This window comes from Rhipicephalus sanguineus, chromosome 4, assembly GCF_013339695.2.
Source record: "Rhipicephalus sanguineus isolate Rsan-2018 chromosome 4, BIME_Rsan_1.4, whole genome shotgun sequence".
NCBI lineage: Eukaryota > Metazoa > Arthropoda > Arachnida > Ixodida > Ixodidae > Rhipicephalus > Rhipicephalus sanguineus.
The window spans coordinates 85,214,308-85,233,866 of NC_051179.1; the positions used below are offsets into that span (position 1 = coordinate 85,214,308).

The window sequence follows — 19,559 nt, forward strand, 5'->3', positions numbered from 1 at the left end:
ACGCCCTTATTATCAGCCATCACCGTCGTAGCGTCCACGAATCGGGCGACTAATGCGGCGGTGCTCTTTACCCTGCGCCTTTTGCATAACCATGTCATGTTTTTTTTTCTTCTTTTTTAATGACACCACCCTACCCCTCTTCTTTTTCATCCCGGTCAAACACACCGGCTTCAGCCCTGACCCTGAAGGGCGACTCTTTCCCGCCGAACCGGCCCCTCCGCGATCACCTCTTTTACGCTCCACCACATCGTCAAATTTGATACACAGTAAAGAGCCGTGCACCTACAGAGACAACCTGGGTGACACCACCTCACCTGTACTGGACAAAGTGCATGTGCCCACCACATCCCACTGCCGAGCTTAAACTGTCCATCGCGATCAAGGCACTGGTAGTTATGCATAACTCATACAGCCATTATGTACAATTACCTCGGACAGCCTCATAAACCCTATATAATAATGCATTTTCCATTATCAGCACATCAGGCCTATGTGCCTTATGTAAAGACACCACAAGATAATGGATGGGAATGTCTGCAGCATCCTTTTATATTGAGTGGTACTGGACTAGCCACAAAATCTTGGAAGGTTGGTGCAGTTTAAACGAATGAAGGTGTTATGTGGTGGGATGCACCCCATGCATTCAGAAAATGGGCCATCATTCTCGCCGCAGGAAGGTAAAAGCTGGATATATGTGCCCGTGTCTCCGCGAACGGTTAGCAGTTACATGGGAGAACGCCACAATCGCTGTACTGATATCCATATTCTACGGTTAAATCGCGTACGGTTAGATATCGTGGTCACGAGCAACGAGTGACACTTTTGTTTCTCTTTCAAGCCCTTCAGGTCGAGCACTTATTTCCGGTTTTACGAATATTCAGAAAATCTGTTTTAAAAATAAAACTGGCACGACGCCGATCATTCTGGTTCAAGTTAAGAGTTGCATTGGATACGTATGATATTGGAGCACAAGTTTACCTCCTAGTCAATTACCTCTCAGGATTATTAGTGAAAATAACTTAGTGAGCTCGTTGAAACAGCAGACGCTTTCATTGTGAGAAGCTGGTATCATTGGGGCACCTGGCGGAGGAGATCTCAACCACGCACTCCTTTCTACGTGGCCTAGGAGATCCGCTTCGGCAGCGCGTGAAACACAGAGTTAACCCATAGAATATACCAGGGCACACGAACCTCGACGTGCGTGATTGCCACTACCAGACACCTAAGTGAGGATTAGGGCTACCTCAAGATTTTTTGTATAATATCGCTTTGTATTATTGCGTTTAAAGTGATAATCAAGGCACGTAAAGATAGGTTTAGATCCCCAAGAGAGCATTGAACAATAATGCTACGTTGATTGCTTTACGCAATTAATTTTTTTAGGACTGGACAAGAGTCACCTCACGCACAAGATGGAGGGATAATCAGGGGTCGTAAAATGCTTCCTGAGCCTGAATATCCTGCTGACCCCGGAATGGGATTAGAAAACTTGCACCCATGCCTGACAGCCGTGGTTCACTGGCGAGACGAGCATGTCTCCTCTCATCGACCACTGTCCAGTTTAATGTCACGTAGCACGTTCTTGCGGGCTAGTTGGTTCATGCTTTTCAGTGAGGTTAACACTGCCCGAAAAACTCGAGGACAGCCGGAAGGAACGAGCAAGACAGACCCCGGGCGCAGACTTCAATACTTTGGATATTCTTCGGACTTGGCCCCAGGAAGGAACCAGGTGTCCAGAGTGCTTGAACTCGTGAGGGGACAATCCTGTGCTTTATGCAATAGGCCAGTACACGGGACTGGCAGGTGGCCACTGCGATGGGGTTCACACATGAAAACACGTTTTGTGTGCGCAAAAAAAAGCAATAAGCAGTTTTTTTTTTCTTGCTCGTTCCTTCGGTATGTTCTCGCCTTCTTTCGAGCAGTGTTAAGCTCACTTAATGTCACGTGGAATCGCGAAACGCTTCAGCATCCTCAACTCATGAACCACCATTTGCAAGCATCGTTTCTTCGACTGCACGAAACTTTAGCGTTCACTAAATTAACTTTTCCACACACATATATTTTCGGAGAATAATAAATATTTCGTTCGCACTCACTGGAAGCCTTGAGGAACGTCAGCAAGGAATCCGGAAATCCGTCTTCGCGGAACTGCAGCAACTTAGATCCGGAGTTTCTGCAGTAATGCTTGGCCCGGAAATAACTGAGCTTATGGCGTGTGGCGAGGAAGCAAGCGTCACCGATTGGTTTCCATCCTGGCCGGCAGCCTGGCAGAAAATCAGTATTTTGTCGTCAGGAAGGAAGAGCTGTTTTGACCGTTTTCTTTTATCTTTATTTCATCCAGTTCACCTTGCTAAGTACAGGTCTTGCATAACCTATAGTACATTAATTTTCTTGAAAAGTTTATCTTTGCATCCTTGTACAGGGCATTTCGAGAAATGTATCAGAAAATCCTCAGAAATAAGCAAAAAGAGATGTTTGCACGCTGCTTTCATAATTACTTTGTGCGTGGCAGCAGGAATCTTAATATGAGTACAGGCATCATTTACGACAGTAAATAAATACATTAGGTTAATTAACTTTTTCATTAGAGGACATAGGCGGTCGGGTCAAGCGGGAAAATTGCAGCACTACTTGCGAAGAGCCTGTTGCCGTTTTCATATTTCGCAGAAGCATCCGCTGGCAATTATTTTCGAAAGATGAAATTTGACCAATTTCCCCGGCGAAAGCTAAACCGAAATGCGCTCATAGGAGCTTCGGTTTCTGTTTCGCCGGTGAACTTGGTTGAATTTCATTGCTCCACAATAATTACCGGAGGTCACTTTTTCCAAAATCTCAAAGCGGCAATGGCCTCCTCGCCTGAAGGACAGCAATTCTCCCGTTTGAGCCGACCATCTGTCTCCGCCATTTAAAATGTTAATTAAATAATTTTATTTAACTACTGCCTTAATTGATGTGTCTAGTCATCTTGAGATGCCTCCTACTACAGAAAAAGTCATTATGGAGACAGCGACCAAATATTCCCTTTCCCTTATTTTTGATGATTTCGGACTCATTTCTGGAAACACCCTGTATATTAAGGCACGTGTGTCCCACATTACAAATCCAAACTGTCAGATGGCTCACGGGAACGAACTTTTTCACGCAGTGTCCTATATGTTTCATGCAGTGTCCTATATGACCTTATAGGAATATAAATAGAGTGCATATGGGGCGCGCAAGGTTACAAACTAGCGAAAAATGTTAGCTTGTAAAACTCACAGCAATATCAGCCCTATAAACATAAAGGTGTCGTTCCAAACGCTAAAACAAGCATTGACAGTCGAGCTTATTGGTACTACATTTCACTATTGATATGGAGAAGACGCTCTTTCACTCCCAATACGAAAGAACCCACAAACGCAGGCGAAGTGGCTAATGTTCTTGTTCTTCTGCGCCTACGTGTGGGTGTTCTTGTCCCGTCGCCTAGCACTTGTTCGTATTAACAGTGAAATGTACCAACAAACTCAAGTGTCAACGCTTCATCAATCTATTTCTGGCACATCAAGCACTTCCTTTCTGCGCCGATGTTTGTGTGCCTTTTGTCCCTTTGCTAAAAAGACATGTCTACCCTGCTAAACACGGTAGGAATTTATAAGGTACCTTTTTCAACTTTAGCTGTTCTGTCTTCAACGAAGGTGAAACCGGGAGCAGGTTCTTGAGACCTGCAATTTTACGAAAGTTGGATAATCCACCGTTAGGAATTGCTTGATAATTCAGTATGTTCGCTGCTATAGCCTTCGCGCGTTTCCTTTATCCTTTGTAGGACATTCTTATCCCCATTATTACAAATTTTTCTCGTTTTTTTTGCGCTGGAAAATGGTGGAGGCAAGCAGCAACCCCAAACGCTACAGTTTTATGCGCATTTTGTGTGGTGATCGTTGGTAAACCTGGCTCATAAAGCCCGATGCTGGAGCTGCAGGTACCAGCGAACTGCAGGTACCAAATCCATGCTCAAAAAGCCTTCGGGTTGCCAGCAGAATGCCGCAGCCCTTATGAATGACCGAAAGAAGTTCACAACGATGCCTTACCTACACAAGATTTTGCCATAGCATATGAAAGGTGCGCGCCCGGACAAATATTACCGTGACTTTTACGGCTCCAAGCAAGCTGGGAATACTGTGCAGGCGTAGCTACACAACTGCACACAAAGCACGCGGCTGTGATAAAAATGGCAACACTTGGCAAGTGCCATGCAAAGAAGGTGTTGTGTACCAGATCCTCCTGTCGTATGGAAAATACTACGTAGGGCAAACGAGGTGGTGCCTCAACGACAGGCTTAGAGAGCCGAAAAAACAATGTAAAGAAGGAAGGCGATGGTTTCCTGTCCGCGCATTGCCGCACGTGTGGGTGTCCGCCTGTTTTTGATGATTGCTCGGTTGTACGCATGCACCAAGATGAAACCACGCGGTGTATTGTTGAATTGGTTACCACACATGAGCTAGGCCAAAATTGCGTCAGTTCACCTTCATTGTCATTATCTAGAAAAGAATTATCATCCCTTGACGCCTCCACATTTGCGCATGTCTGAGTGACAGCAAGTTTTCATGTATGTATGTTTGATCCGGTTTCCAATAAACCACTGTAAAAGTTAGCCCTTGTGTTCGTCTCACTCCCTGTCCCGTTCTCGACATTTCAGTTCCGGGCTTTACAATATGAATATGTCGCATCAACAAGGCTAAAAATTCACTCTTGCCGAATGTAATGTATTATTCTGAATGATTATGCATGACTTTTTATTTGTAAACCTTTGTATGCTGTCATATGTTGACATGTTAATGGTCTCCTGGGGCCCGTCAAAGAAGCTTTTTGCGGCATTTAGCATAGAAACTCATCCAGAATATTTTCTATCCTGGTGCATAACCCATTCAGCGGTGGTGGCTACGTTAATGCATGCAACTTGTTTATGCTAGTTGTGTTGACTTGTGGCGAAAAGAGAGCAAGATACATTGCTCATTGGATGATTTGAGTCTTGCGCATAGTCAGTATGTCTTGACCTAACCTCAATGTGCTGGATATGACTGTAACTAATTACTTTGGTGAAGGCGCTACGGTGTTCGACGGGTCGTTCGACGTGCTGCGTTCCATGACCAACCTCAAAGTTATTATCTTCCTTTTCTTGAAATGAATACAAGCAAAGCGTAATTGTGCATACATTTTGAGCCTACGATTTCATTCTTTTTCTGTAAAAATGGAACATGACCGACTGCAGAATAATGGAGTATTTATTTCCATGCAGTTAGGATTAATGACTGAAACTCAGACAAAACAACACATTCCTTCATTTTCTTTCTAGGAAAGTAATATTGAGTGCCTTGGAATTACACTCTGAGAATTTGACTCGTTTACAGACAGCACATCATAATTCACGCCTGAAGGGGATAATAAGAACAGAAGTGAATTTCTATGTACTTTCGTTCATCAAACGGCTGGGTGACTTCTTTTTTTATTTTATGGGTCTTCCTCCAACTTGTGGGCTTCCGCAGAACTGTCTTGCCATTGTCTACAGACTCGCATCTACGAGAGCTCGATATCACAGAGTCCGTCTCACCCGACGCTGTCGACGCCATTGGCCTGCGATGCACCGAAGTCGGCGAAGTTACCGCTGGCCACGAGAGCCACCGTTCCGCCGGCGTCGTTCAGGCGCCCGCGTGCACAGCCGCTCGGCAAAGCGCCGACAGCTGGTGGTACACCACGTTGCCAATCACCGTGCCGCTCTGCGCACACCCGGGCGGACAGTACGCCCTGCGGAGGGGAAAATAACCAAATTTACTGGCACCAGGTCGGTAATATTGAACAAGCAAAACATCTTAGGTGCCTTGCAGTCCACGAATCAGGACATTAATTTCTCTTATCTGTTCTCTTATTCGATCATAATGAAAGTCAATGAGCATTTTCACATACCAGCATGCCAAGTATGTGCTACAATTGAGCAGAAAAGGCTTCGATGCGGTGTCTAAAACGTATAGGACCTCGTTATGAGAAATTGCTCGAGCAAGCAAGCTCCTGCAACTCATTAAAAACAGTAACTTACACATCACATGAAGACACATCATTTACATCAGTGTCCTGCCCAACGTTAATGTACACAGATTGCATATAAACTCTTTAATGTCCATACATTATCTATGCTAAAGATCATGCACCAACGTGAAAAGGTAGCATAGGAATGTGGTAGTTGATAACGAAACAGTGCTTCGGGACGATAAGGTTTTCCTTAGGGTGCTACTTCCCAGGCACACTGAATTTATCCATTCATGAATCACGTTTTTAATCTGATCGGCCGCCCGTTTCTGCACAACTTTCAGAGGCATTAAATGAAGCTCACAGCGTTTCGCGCTTAACAAATACATCATAACCATTCTACAATATTTGCCAAAGAGCGCAGCACAAAGAGGCATCCAATTTTAAAGGACGACACACATCACTTTTCTTTTGTTTAGAGTTACTGTATATGCTACCTTTAGGTAGCAGAGTTGCGCATAGGTCCGCCATCTTGCCTGCCGTGGCGTCCACATCATGCAGGAAAGCCACGCCTTTGTAATGTAGGAGCCGACGCGGCCCAGCGGCTCCGTGTGCTTTCTCGCTCGTTCATAACGCGTCGCTGGAGCAATGACTTTCGCTTCGAAGAAGAAAAAAAAGGAAAACTCCAAAAAATAATGAATTTAGATGAAACAGGTGCTTTAACCTGTTCGATGGCAGTCACTATCGGAAGAAATATTTTTGTTTTAAATAGCAAACAGGAAATCTTTGACAGATACGATTATGGACAAATTAAGTTCAACAAATAGCTCGTTTCACGTAGTTTTTGACGCAGCGCTTTAAAAGATAAAGTATGTGGCTCGAGAAAACAAGTGCTAAAATTAGCATTTTGTGGTTTACAAATAACTGGAGCAAACGAGAATTTTACGCATATCTAGGTAGATGCATAAAGTAAACACTCGGTAAGGCTTCGCACTTTTATGCCGCACAGTGCTCAAACTGAGTTATTCTGTTTTGATAGACCTGTAAGGTGAATATTCACACGTTCAGTGGCGCACAATTTTATTGTTCTGTCCCGTTTGATTTTTGTCAACGGCTAGCCAGCCGTTGACAGTGGGCGAAAAGTGGTACATATCCTGTTTGCTATCGCCTACTCAGGTCGCAAAAATATTGGTTCGTGCAGCGGGGAGCGCAGCACTCTGTCATCGTCGCAACCTTGCAGCACTGAGTCACGGCGCTGCTCCGCACTGGCACCACAAAAACTGACGTTCACTAAAAAGTCACAGTTTCATCGCAAGGGCGAAGCAATGAATGCGATAGCAACAAATTGTAGTGTTACAAGAAGTGAGGCTGGCAGCTAACTGTTTTGCATCCGATCTTGCGTAACTACAAAACACTGGTGCAAGAGAAAACGGCCGCTCCAGGGAGAGATGCTCCCCGCAAGGTCACTTAGCTTTGAGAGCGCAGCACGTAGAAGGGTATACGAGCCGCCCGCTGTGATGGCTTTCGAGATAGCGCGCGCGCCAGCGATCGCCACCGCGCCCTTAGATTCAAAGTTCAAAGTTGCTCCTCGCGCGACGTGACACTCCCCCCCTCCTCGCGTCTTCGCGTGTTTTAAGGCTCGTTAAAGACGGGCGGGGCATTTTCTGTGTGCTTCGACGGCAGGCCTTCCGAACGGGGTGATGTTATCGCATGCACCCTCCGAGCGATGGGCCGTCTTCTTTGAACTCTGCTTCGGCCGCGTTCGTCGCCCCCGCTCGCGCGGTAGAACACACAATGCGCGGGGGGATCTTATCAATTTGGACTTCATACCGGAAGGACATGACGGCGACGGCAAAAACCCGTCGAGACTGTCCATATAATTGCTATCGCAATAAAACGGACAACACAAGACACCAACACAACACCAGCGAAACACATTCTGCACTGAGCCGGATCACCTCGCCCGACTACTTGGGACAGAGGCGGCGATGGAGGCGAAAATGTTTGAGGCTTGTGTACTTAGATTTAGGTGCAAGTTAATGAACCCTAGGTGGCCGAAATTTCCGGAGCCCTTCACTACGGTGTACCTCATTATCATATCGTGGTTTTGGGACGTTATAACCCCCAGATATTATCATTACAGCGGTGGCGATGGCACGGCGGTAGAGCAGCGGTCGTGGCGCGGCGGTCGCCAATACCCGCGCGGCTGTGAAGTTGGCTTTCCCTCAAATGGACGCTTTTCGCGCAGGTGAGCGCGCTTGGCGAATGGGGGCGCGAGCGGCGAGTTCTATTAAAGGCGCAACTCTGCTACCGAAAGGTATCATATACAGTAACTCTACTTGTGTTGTGAAATGGATTTGCCAAGTGTCGTTCGTCAACTTCCAAAATGTGGTCGAGCGAGACACTACGCTAGGAATTCTTATAATCGCCGGACACTCAGAGCCTTTGTATAAAAATCATGTTTTACCTGACAGGTGCAATGTACGTTGAGAGAATATCCAGTGCTTTGGTCTCGCAGTCGACATGGTTTTCGGAAACTGGAACGACAGCATTGCGCATAGCATGTCAATCAAGAGAACGCACAAGTGTTAATTAATAAATCAGAAGGCAGTACAAGACAGCAGCGATGTTTAACGAAAGAAATCTCTGCCGAGAGCTAATATTTGACAAACGACAGGCAAGGTTGTTTTTTAGATTATTTGTACACCATGTCACTTACCATAGATCTGACAGACTTAATGAAGGTAAGTTTGGATGCAAGGAGATAACTTCATGGTTTCGTGGCACACAGAAAATTAAGTTAGCCAAAATGTTGAATACTAAACCCAGTTTTAATCAGCTCGCACGTGAATTTATGACTTTTCAATTGTCAGGAATTCATATTTTCATTGTAACGGTACCTACGACCGATATACACGCTGTGTCAAGCTGAAAATCAAGAGCACACGAATCAAGGCGCAAGCGTTGCTCTTATAGTGCTGCTTTATAAAGATTGGTTCAGTCGCAAAGTCTTTCAACTTGTCTGAGAATCTATCTCAGGATTTATATGCAACGAAGCCACATTCCTTTACGATTGGCTATATTACAAAACGCCCATGTACTTTTACACAGTTGCTTGCTAAACGAATTTCGACTGAAACATTTCTGTCTTAGCACGAGTTCAGGTGCTCAGTTTCACGCCACTTCGGCAGCATTTCCGTAGATTCAAGGCACACTAATGCCATAGAGTACACAGATTTGTCTGCATCTTGAACTATTCCTGCTGTTTAGATCTGGTACCTCAAACTATCCTGGTTTAGAGGCGCACACAACAACGTCCCTCAAAGCACAGGAATTTCTCGGAAACATAGAACACAGGGATTGACATAGCCATCAGTCGTCCATCCGCTCAACAAAACAATTAATTCAATAATGGAAAGCACAGGTATGAATAAATGAACTTCTTTGTGTTACCACACGGTTTGCACAGCAGAGAAGAAATGGGCATATACCTTTGAAACAAGTAGGCAGGCTAGCCGACCATGTCCCGTCGTCTCTGCACTCGAGTACAGGCTCCCCGACAAGGTCGTAACGATCGTCACACGTCACCTCCACAGCACTTCCGTTGGCGTACGTGTTGTCGCCGCCCACCGGGAAGGAGACGCGCTGCTCCTTGAAGCGGCCGTTAACCACGCGACCCAAGTCCGGGCAGAAAGACAGTCGTTCTGCAGGACATGCGTTAAAAAGAACAACAGTCCGTTAATGGCAGGAAACGAGAGAACAAATTCTAGCAGGATATAGGAACAAGGTTACAAAAGCATACACCAATAATGTTCTTGAAATCACTATTTACAAGAATGTCATGCTCAATCGTAATCCTCTAGTTTTATACTTGAAGGAACAGCGCAAGAAACGACAAGACATACAAAAGAAGCACACAGCGCTGACTCTCAGCCCTGTGTGCGTCTTCATTTGTAGTCTGTTCATCTCTTGCGTTGTTCCTTGAAGCATGTGCAACCATGGCCTCCGAGATGGCGGGCGCGAGAGCCGCGCGCCCGCCATCTCGGAGGCCATGGTACAACTAACAAGCCCAACTATCCGCACCTCTACAGTTGTTTAATGCTATGCTCCACGCTAGACTGTCTTCTGGATAGCCATGCCTCCAATGTTGTCTTACAGCCCGTTGGTTTGTTTAAACTATAGTCGGCAGCGGAGAACTCGCAGCTTGATGGAGCATGCTGTTTTCGTACGCGCTTCGTGCAGCCAACACTTGCACAGCTCTATTCGATAATGTATCGATTACTTATGTTATGTCTCAGCTCTTTTCACTTATATGCTTCATGAACGCGTCTTCTTCGAGGCACCTCTGCAATAGGTGTGTCAATTGTAAAAAAAAAAGCGCGAAGTAGACACGGACAAGAAAGTACACAGAACTAGCGCTGTCTACTTCGCATTGCTGTTAACTATGGATACGTACCAAATGGCTCGCATGCACTCGCTTTTAAGGTGTGTCAGTCGTTTCCTTCTGCAACTTCGTGTGTCAGAAGGAAAGAGAAAGAATTAAATAAAGAGAAAGATAAAATGAAACATGGTAAAAGAAAGAGAAAAAGAAAGAAGGAAGGAAATTGAGAAAGAAAGAAAGAAAGAAAGAAAGAAAGAAAGAAAGAAAGAAGAAAGAAAGAAAGAAAGAAAGAAAGAAAGAAAGAAAGAAAGAAAGAAAGAAAGAAAGAAAGAAAGAAAGAAAGAAAGAAAGAAAGAAAGAAAGAAAGAAAAACAAATACGTGCGAACTTGCTGACATTGACCGCGTCCTACGGTCATCAGAACAGGTTGGAGACAGATAACACTGTACGTGATCCAATCACTAGACGGGGTGAGGTGAGCTTACGTCATTCCACAGTGGTTATTCACAGAACCTCAACAGCGTCGACTTGGTGATCACCACTTGAAGGCGCATTTCAGGAAGCAGTTACAAAGCATTGCCGGCGAGTCGTCTCCCTTCTGGCGGTGTGTTAATGATATTGCACAACCCAGTTTTAACGCTCTATACGAGGTCATGAGTTCGATTAGCCTCTGCGGTGGCCAAATACCGAGAGCAGCAGAATACGAAAACGCCCTTGCAATTATATTTCGATACATGACCAAGCTACACAAAATGGTCCGTGGTATTGCATACTTTTGCACTGTAGAGCCGTCCCTTATAGCACAGGCCTCGCATTCTGTTACTGCGACAGCAATTATATGGATACTCTGGACGGGTTTTTGTCGTCGCCGTCATGTTCCGTATAAATGCCAAATCGATAATATCCCCCTGCGCATTGTATGTTCTACCAGCGCGTAAAAGCGCGCGAGCGGGGTGAACGAGCTCGCTATCGCGGCAGGCATCAGTAGACCGCTCGTATACCTTTCTACGTGTTGTGCTCTGAACGTGAAGAGACTGGTAAAACCGCTTCTCTCCCTGGAACGGCCGCATTCTCTTACACCAGCGTTTTGTCCAGTTAAGCGAGACCGGATCCGAAAGAGTTAGCTGCCAGCCTTACTTCGTATAACATTACAATTTATTGCTATCGCATTCAACGCTTCGCCCTTGCGATGAAACTGTGATTTTATTCAATCATTCGTACCACAATCGTGCAACCGCAGTTGACACTATGCGCGCGGGTATACATAACCACCGAGAAAGCGTCTTGACATAGCGCCCGGTAACGAGTGGCTGCGCACGATTTCCAGCTTGTGTGGTTATGTAAGTCTGATACGCAAGGGAATGATCTGAAAGTGTGTGGTACCGCGTAAAATCGCATGCACGCCACGTAGGTCTCTTAACTGTGTTCTCACGGTGTCATGTATTTACGTACATAGGCAAACCAATACCGTAATCGCGGACGCCCGCGCTATCTCGGCAAACATCAGCAAGTGGATCGTATACCCTTCTATGCGCTGTGCTCTCAAAGCGAAGAGACTGCAAGAACACGGCTTCTCTCCCTGGAGCGGCCATATTCTTTTACACTAGCGTTTTGTAGAGTTACGCGAGACCGGATACGAAAGGGTTAGCTGCCAGCCTTGCTTCGTATGACATTACAATATGTCGGTATCGCATTCATTGCTTCACCCTTGCGGTGAAACTGCGACTATTTGCCCATTCCTGTCACCATGACGAATTCATGGAGATACATAATTCAACTCTCTTAGTAAGACATGATCGGCAACCTTCAAGCGCTATGCAGGACACGAAGCTATACAGTGCACACGCACACAAACGTTGACTTCTAAACACTTGGGCGGACACGAAGCTATACAGTGCACACGCACACAAACGTTGACTTCTAAACACTTGGGCGCGTATCCATGTATTTCATCGGCGTCATGTCCAGCAATGGGGGCGTCCTTGCACTGATCTTTCATAAGCGGTAATGAATTCCTTTACCGCATTTAGGGCTCGGTTCGCTCCACGCTCTGTTCCCCAGGCATGTGGCGGTGGTAGCGCCCAGCAGGTAGAAGCCGCGCTCGCAGGCGAAGTAAGCCACCGTCGGAGTCTCGGGATGGTCCATGGTCACCTGCACGTTAGCGCCTATCTGAGGCGGCGTGCATCCTGCATCGGTAAAATAGGCCAAGGGCGGCGCGTACTCGGTTAACACAACTGCACTTCAGGCTCATTTCAATCATCACGAAGAGGAGCCTGAAAGGTTTTTACTCATGAAATCCAGGGGGACAAAATAAAAATAAAAAAAGAGCACAGATGCACTCTCGTTGTCGAAAACGCTTTTTTTTCGATCAACTGAGAATAGTCGTAAAGTTCAGCGAAACTTATCTCTCGCTTCCCGCTGATTGACATCAGGCCCGGAACCAGGGAGGGGGATTGGGGGGTTTAGGGCTCTCCCCCCCCCCCCCTCTCGAGATTTTCATGGACGGGCGTATTTTGCCGGAAATATATAATGAGGATATGTGTTTTTCTCAAATAGTGAAGGCCTTCAGCAAGTGCTCCCCCCCCCCCCCCCCCCCCCCAATAAAATTCCTGGCTACCGGCCTGTTGGACGTACCGCTTAAAACAGATATTCCCATCATAGAATAGTGGAAATTTTCGGACAGTTAACAGGAACTCTTGAGATAATGTCAGGTAGTGTGTGAGCATTATTCGGCATCCAATTAGCACAACATATGTTGGCACCAGCCCACATTAGCCAATACCAGCCGGCAGTACCAATCATTTAGCCAGCCCCAACGGACTACCAGGTTGGTGCGCACGCAGTAGGCATTTCTAGCTCTTGACAGAAGCTTACCCCTGTCCCGAAAGCGGAGTGCATACAACCATTACATTTTGTCAGGGCTAGCATAGGGCGCAGAAACTTGGCGAATAACAAAAAAAACTTGAGAAGTTAGGAAGCACGCGGCGTGCGGTGGAAGGTCATATTGTAAGCGTGACAGTGAGAGCTCTATAGACAGCAGAGTAGATGAGAAAACCAATTAACAGTGATAGACAGTTTCATATTTGCCATTTAGAAAAGGACGTCTTAGAGGCTGGAGGGTTCACACTCGGCAAAAGACTGGCATATAGTTGCCGCTGTTAATGGCGATTGCCGATGTCGCAGTCGGATGAACAAAAATCACGGAGATTGCTGTACGATAATTTTAAACATAACAATAGCTGTGTTGTCGTATGGGCGAACCTTGAAAGAGCTCGCAGTGGGTGCCGCTAAACGAGGGCGGGCAGGCGCAGGCTCCCGTGTTGGAGTCGCAGGTTCCTCCGTTCTGGCATTGGCAACCTGCAAATGTACGGAACGTTATCGCTAGATGGCAGCAGACCCGTTGGCTCATCATGTGAAGTAGTTTAGAGGCCAATATATCCGGCCACCGTCAGACAGTTGCAATGCCGTTGTTATGTTTGCCGAAAGTATGTTGCTAATTTTAATCACTCTTCTAATGCTATCTACTCTTGGCCGCTTTAGAAGCAATGAGCGAGAAAAAAAATGGACTCTGCACCACACCTTAGCAGTACCGTGTCCAGGATAGAAGCAGAGGCAAGGGACCCCACACCGGACATGTTGCCATCACATGCACTCATCAGTCTCCGCCATTATCTGTCTATGGGACCGTATATTTGTAAATTTATCTCACCAAAGTTACTCATCTGTGAAAACTGTGCCGAGCCCCCTGCGTCGACCTTTTAGGGGCGAAGCTCGTTAGGGTCGAGGCTTGTCCGTTGTCGCGCCGTTGTAGCCACGCTAGTACTCGCTGCTCCCGCTAGAGGCAGCAGCTGTGCTCTCGTTTGATTTGAATGGCGCCCACTAGATAGCGCGGCGGCGCTCGCTCCCTCTCGACGCGTGCTCTAATTCGGTAGAAGACCGCTAGAGGGCCGCGTCTATATATAGTGTTTGCTCTTGGCGCGCTTCCTTTCTCTTTCGCCGGTCGTCACTCAGCGCGCTTCGATACTGCTACCCTGCTACTATATACACCGAAGAAGACAAGGCGGCGGCAGAGCGGAGGGCTCGCAAAGCGGCTGCAGCGCGGGCTCGCCGTCAAAACCATGCGGTGAGAGCTCGCGAAACGGAAGCGGCGCGGGCTCTTCTACAAGCGGACCCGCACCTGAGGGCCCGCGAGGCCGAAGCGAGACGTCAGCGCCGGCAGCAAGCACAAGCCACCACCGATCCAGAGGCGGCGAGGCACCGCGCAGCCGAAGCGAAACGGACCCGGAGCTGAGAGCCCTCGATGCCCGAACGAGACGGAAGCTGCGACAAGAAGAGCCGGAGGTGGCACGGGCGTAAATAATCAAACATTGTGTATTTACTTTATATATAATCACACCACACCCCCGTGTTTCTGTGTGACGTCTTTGTATGGTGATCGAGTGCGCAAAATGTGCGGAGGATTCACGGTTTACCAGATTACCTCCGCAGCTTCGCCCACTCCTCATGATTTACTTCGTGGATATGGCGAGCTTTTTTCACATACTATGGCTCTGGCCTTGTGCACGCACATATCCTTAGTAGCCAACAGTGCTTGGAAATTACCACGACACAGCAGTGGCAGGACGCACTGCTCGGCTTAGACGCAAACTAGTAGACACGAATAGTAGTCCGATCGGCCTCACGGGGCGGGCATAGGCAGCCGTCAGAGGCCAAATGTTCTGGACCAACTAAACCCCTTCGCCTCCCGCAACTGTAGAAATCACCAGCCATTGGCTGCAAGTAGAGGCTTCGTCCATTTATATATGCATCCTTGATCTATGCATCCTCACAATCATATCATGGTTTTGACACTATTATTATTATTATTATTATTATTATTATTATTATTATTATTATTATTATTATTATTATTATTATTATTATTATTATTATATTTCAGCGGCGATCGTGTAGCACACTGAATGTCTTGAACGTGAGTGGCGTGTCACTTACGTTCCTCGCACCAGTGGCCGAAACGGCCGGGAGGACACGAGGAACAGCCCTTGGCGTCGCTGTGGCACTCCTTGCAGTTCTTGAGCATGGGGCACACTTCCTCGGGCTTTTGATTGCTGCATGGCCGGCACTTGAACTGCCACCGGTGAACGTAGCTGCACCTGGGGTGGGGGGGGGGGGTTAAATCGTGTAAGTGGTGCTCCTGCAACAACAAATCACCAATCTCTACGGGATTTTTGGCTCACGAACAGCGCCGATTTTTTACTCACAACCAACTCCACCGACGCCGACACCGCGTTTTCGGCTACACGGCTTCTTTAACACAATAGCGTTAATATCGGTCCCACTTCCACTCACCACCACCACAAAAAAGAGTTTTTCGAGGCTTCGGTTATTAAAAAACTACTTCTGTTCGACACTGTCTGAGGAACGTTTTATAGGGCTGGCGCTAATGTACTGTTATATGCACGTAAGTATCAGAGCTTCCAACGTGATCAACGATTTTAGTAAAAGTCGTCGCCATTTAGATTTCGTGATTTACCTTTTCAATGTTTATTGTAATTTTTTTACGGTATGCCCAATATGAGCATCCATATGGTCCGAACGTTAGTATTCTATTTAGTCCTTTGTTATTTTTACTACAGTACAAAGCGTAGTAACATGACAGAGCCTGTCAGTGTGCTGTTTTTTTATTTTATTTTATTTACAAAATACTGCAGGCCCAAATAGGGTCCCAAGCAGAAGGGGCAAAAGTACATGAGCAGGCAGGTGAAATAAAGGCAGAGCAATCGCATACTCAACAGAAATTAACACTGATAAATATAAAAAAGAAACTGCAGCATAAAATAAGGCAAAAGCCGCATAATTTCTTTAGAAGGGGCACTCCAAATTGAAGCAACAAAAGTAGAAACATAACCAAACGATTATGTTGAGTCCACGATGAATCATTTCTATCTCATGTTTTTTTCCCTAGCGATATCGCATTTCACTCATTCTATTGCATTCCAATAAAATCTGCTCCATAAAAGGCCCTGCTTTGTGCCCTCCATGCATTCCTTCTCCAAGAACAAAACATTCCGAATACCCTATAACGTAGCTCTTGGCTTTCTGGCACCCTTCCCTTGACCCTTTGGCCGCCCTCTTGGTTCAAATCACCATTCTAAGCATACCAGCAAGTTTGCTAACGACACGTGCGTCCGACTAAACAGTAAATAAAACACAAGAATCTTGGAACAAAGTAAACGCTCAACGGCAATGCAATATAGGTGCTGCGCTGTGTGTACTTGGAGATGTTACGAGGAGCGAGGAGTAAAGGTGGTTACGTAGAAAAGAATAAATTTGTTGCTTAACCCTTTATAGTTCGCCTATATTTTTGACACGATGATATAAAAACCGGCTGTGGTATATAGATATAAACTACAAACAAATAGTATGAAATAAATTTAATTAAAATCAAGCCAGTACTATACCGAAAAAAAAAGTGGGACACATACGTCCCGCTGACACATGAGAGGGTTTTCAAAAGGGGGAAAACATTGCCCCACTGACTCATGAAGGTACCATCTTGCGATTGCGTCACCTGATATTTGGGATGATACGGTCGAAGCATTTGGCACAGAGTAGCACTTCTCAAGTCGTGCAAAGGAACGTTGTGCGCACCTCATTTCTAGCAGTAGAACGCCATCTACACCTACACCTTTTGTAGGCCTTCACTGAGCAGTGGTCTGTTCCTGAAAAGCTCACTTCACCGCGAGCGCCAACGATTTCTTTTTGTCCATTTCCCTGTCGTTTCTTTGGCTGTCGAAAATTATCGAGTACTGTTCTTGTCCCAGAATATGCACCCACTTTTCAAGAGCTATATGATATCAAGGAAAAAATTTCCACCCACCAATATCCACAATTACGCTTAGTGATGAAAGTGGCAATTTTGCAGGGGATTGCGTTTCGATGCATTTATCGGTCAAGCTACTACGCAAATTTACAAAAACACGGGATGACTGGAAGTTAGGATCGCCTCTCGAAAAACATAAAATCATCCGGCATTTTGAATGGTAGGTTCTTTCTATCTCAGCTAGAGGAAAATTCAGAAGCTATCCTGAAAAATTGATCAAAATTCAACGCCATTAGCACTACCTCCACCTTCCGAGAGCTCGGTAAAAGAATTTTCTTCGAGATTACGAAGACAAAGGTAAGATATGAGTAGCTTAGCGTCGCACTAACTGCGACGGGGGATGTGGAAGAAAAAATTTTCTGTCGAAGGAAAAGTGGGACGTATGTGTCCCGCTCACGCACAAAGGGTTAACGGTCATAGTTTGTGAATGTACCACTAGTGTCTCGCAGCTGTACAGAAAACGTTGCAGAGAACGCTCGACTACCTCCTACGCCCCTCTCCGCCCGCACTAGTGCTCTGGTCGAGTGCGCCCCCACCCCCAAAACCCCCGTTTTTTAGAAAAATTATTGGCAACTAGGATTGACCGACCATGTCTCCTCTTCCGAGTCCGCGTGTGGGGCCTAGCCACTAGAGATGTACAACGACATCTGCAAACGCTACCATCTATCGTGACGAAAGTGGTCCCTGGCTTACTTTTCATTATACAGAGGCCAAGAAGTCACCCTAAGGCTCTTATAGACAAAATCATTTTCTAACCGTGCAGATCTGCACACCATCTACCCAGATGAACCAACGCGTTGTATCCTAGTAAGAAAGCGCTGGCACGCGCTATCGCGTTAGGGCCTGTGTAAGGGGCTGGGTAAGACGCTGTGGCCTCTCCCCCTTACACTCTCGCAGCAATCACGTGATGGCGTCGGGGGAACGGGAACGAGATTCTGCAGGCGTTCGATGAACCCGCGTGGCGTGCTCCAACAAGAGCTCGGGACGAGTAACAGCAACAGCAACCACAGTGAATCCATGGTGTGCTCCTCTTGCAAGGACGCATTAACATCGGGCAAAGTGCCCGTGATGAACAGAACTTTGAGTCGACCCATGCGCTGCCTCGCATACCCACAAGGTTCCCTTTAGTGGGGGATGGTGTAATTTTTTTTCTCTCTCTCTGCCTCTCAACCCCGCTAAAACATGGTTCTTCTCAGCTGAATACTTCTGAAGGTCTTGCTTGTTTCTTTCATACTTCATGAAGAGTGAAAGAAACAAACATTTTATATCTCGCATAATACTCAAGCAAGGACCTTTATTCAACGACTCCTAAAAGTGGGTTATCAAGCTGCATAGGAGTTTAATACGAAATACTATGTGATTCATATTTAGAATGTAAGCTATCCGTACAAGAATACGTGCTAAAATAGTCGCGTAAGACTTTAATGAGTTTCGGCAGAAGTCCATGACACTTCACCAACGACTGCTTGGGTAACCCTGTTTACAAAATTTCTTCACGTTCTGTAACTCACTGTTTAACTGTCACGTGCAGTGTGTAACCGGGCGTGCCGCACTGGCAGCTGAAGAAGGTCTTGCTGCAGAGACCAAGGTTGTAGTCCTTGCTGGCTTCGGCACGGAAGCACAGAGCTACCAGTAAAAGCCACGAAAGCTGCACTGTCGACATGACTCGAGTCTGCAGAAAGGAGACATCGGCGAAATATTAATCTCAATGACTCACTCCATTTCTGCACACATCCACGAATAAGCAGTTAACATAGCCAGGTACCTAACCATGTAATCGTTGTTTAGAGACATCTTGCACCGGCACGATGGCACTACGACCCTTTCATTTATCTTGCAAAGCGTCACCGACTCCAGCTATTAGGCGAGCGAAGAAAATAATATGACGCTCATCATGCCAGCCAACTTTGTTTCATCGCTAATTTAATCCACACACGAATGCATGCCGCATTCTTTTAGTGGCTGTGGTGTCTGACTGCTGGCCCAAAGGTAGAGGAAGCGAATCCCGACCACGGCGGCCGCATTTCGATAGAGGCAAAGTGGTAAAGGCCCATGTGCTTAAACAACCCAAGTCGTTCGACATTTCTGGACATCTGTACTAGCGGTGTCTTTCATGATCAAATAGTGCTTTTGGGTCGTAAAAGGCCAACAGTTGTTCTTATTATTTATTACACGGGGAGCTATGCCAGGCTCACGTTTAGCGATGATCGTCATTCTATTTAGACCATAAGTGCCGCCGCGTCATGCGGAGCATGCGTACTCAGAGAGTTTTAAAAAAATAAACGCCTGTGTTCTA

The 19,559-nt window shown here is 46.3% G+C and overlaps 1 protein-coding gene across 1 annotated transcript in view; it reads right to left on the reverse strand.

Annotated features, from left to right (window-relative positions):
- The window catches only part of LOC119391364 (clotting factor C-like), a 30,151-nt gene extending 11,213 nt beyond the window's left edge, over positions 1-18,938 (reverse strand). The window contains exons 1-7 of the mRNA XM_049415259.1: positions 18,775-18,938; positions 15,373-15,533; positions 13,642-13,737; positions 12,402-12,566; positions 9,492-9,704; positions 8,468-8,537; positions 5,684-5,781 (exon numbers count right to left, since the gene is read on the reverse strand). Coding sequence (XP_049271216.1) covers positions 5,684-5,781; positions 8,468-8,537; positions 9,492-9,704; positions 12,402-12,566; positions 13,642-13,737; positions 15,373-15,533; positions 18,775-18,926 — 955 coding nt within the window. The 5' untranslated portion in view covers positions 18,927-18,938. The remainder of the gene's footprint in view (positions 1-5,683; positions 5,782-8,467; positions 8,538-9,491; positions 9,705-12,401; positions 12,567-13,641; positions 13,738-15,372; positions 15,534-18,774) is intronic.
- Positions 18,939-19,559: the final 621 nt, after the last annotated feature.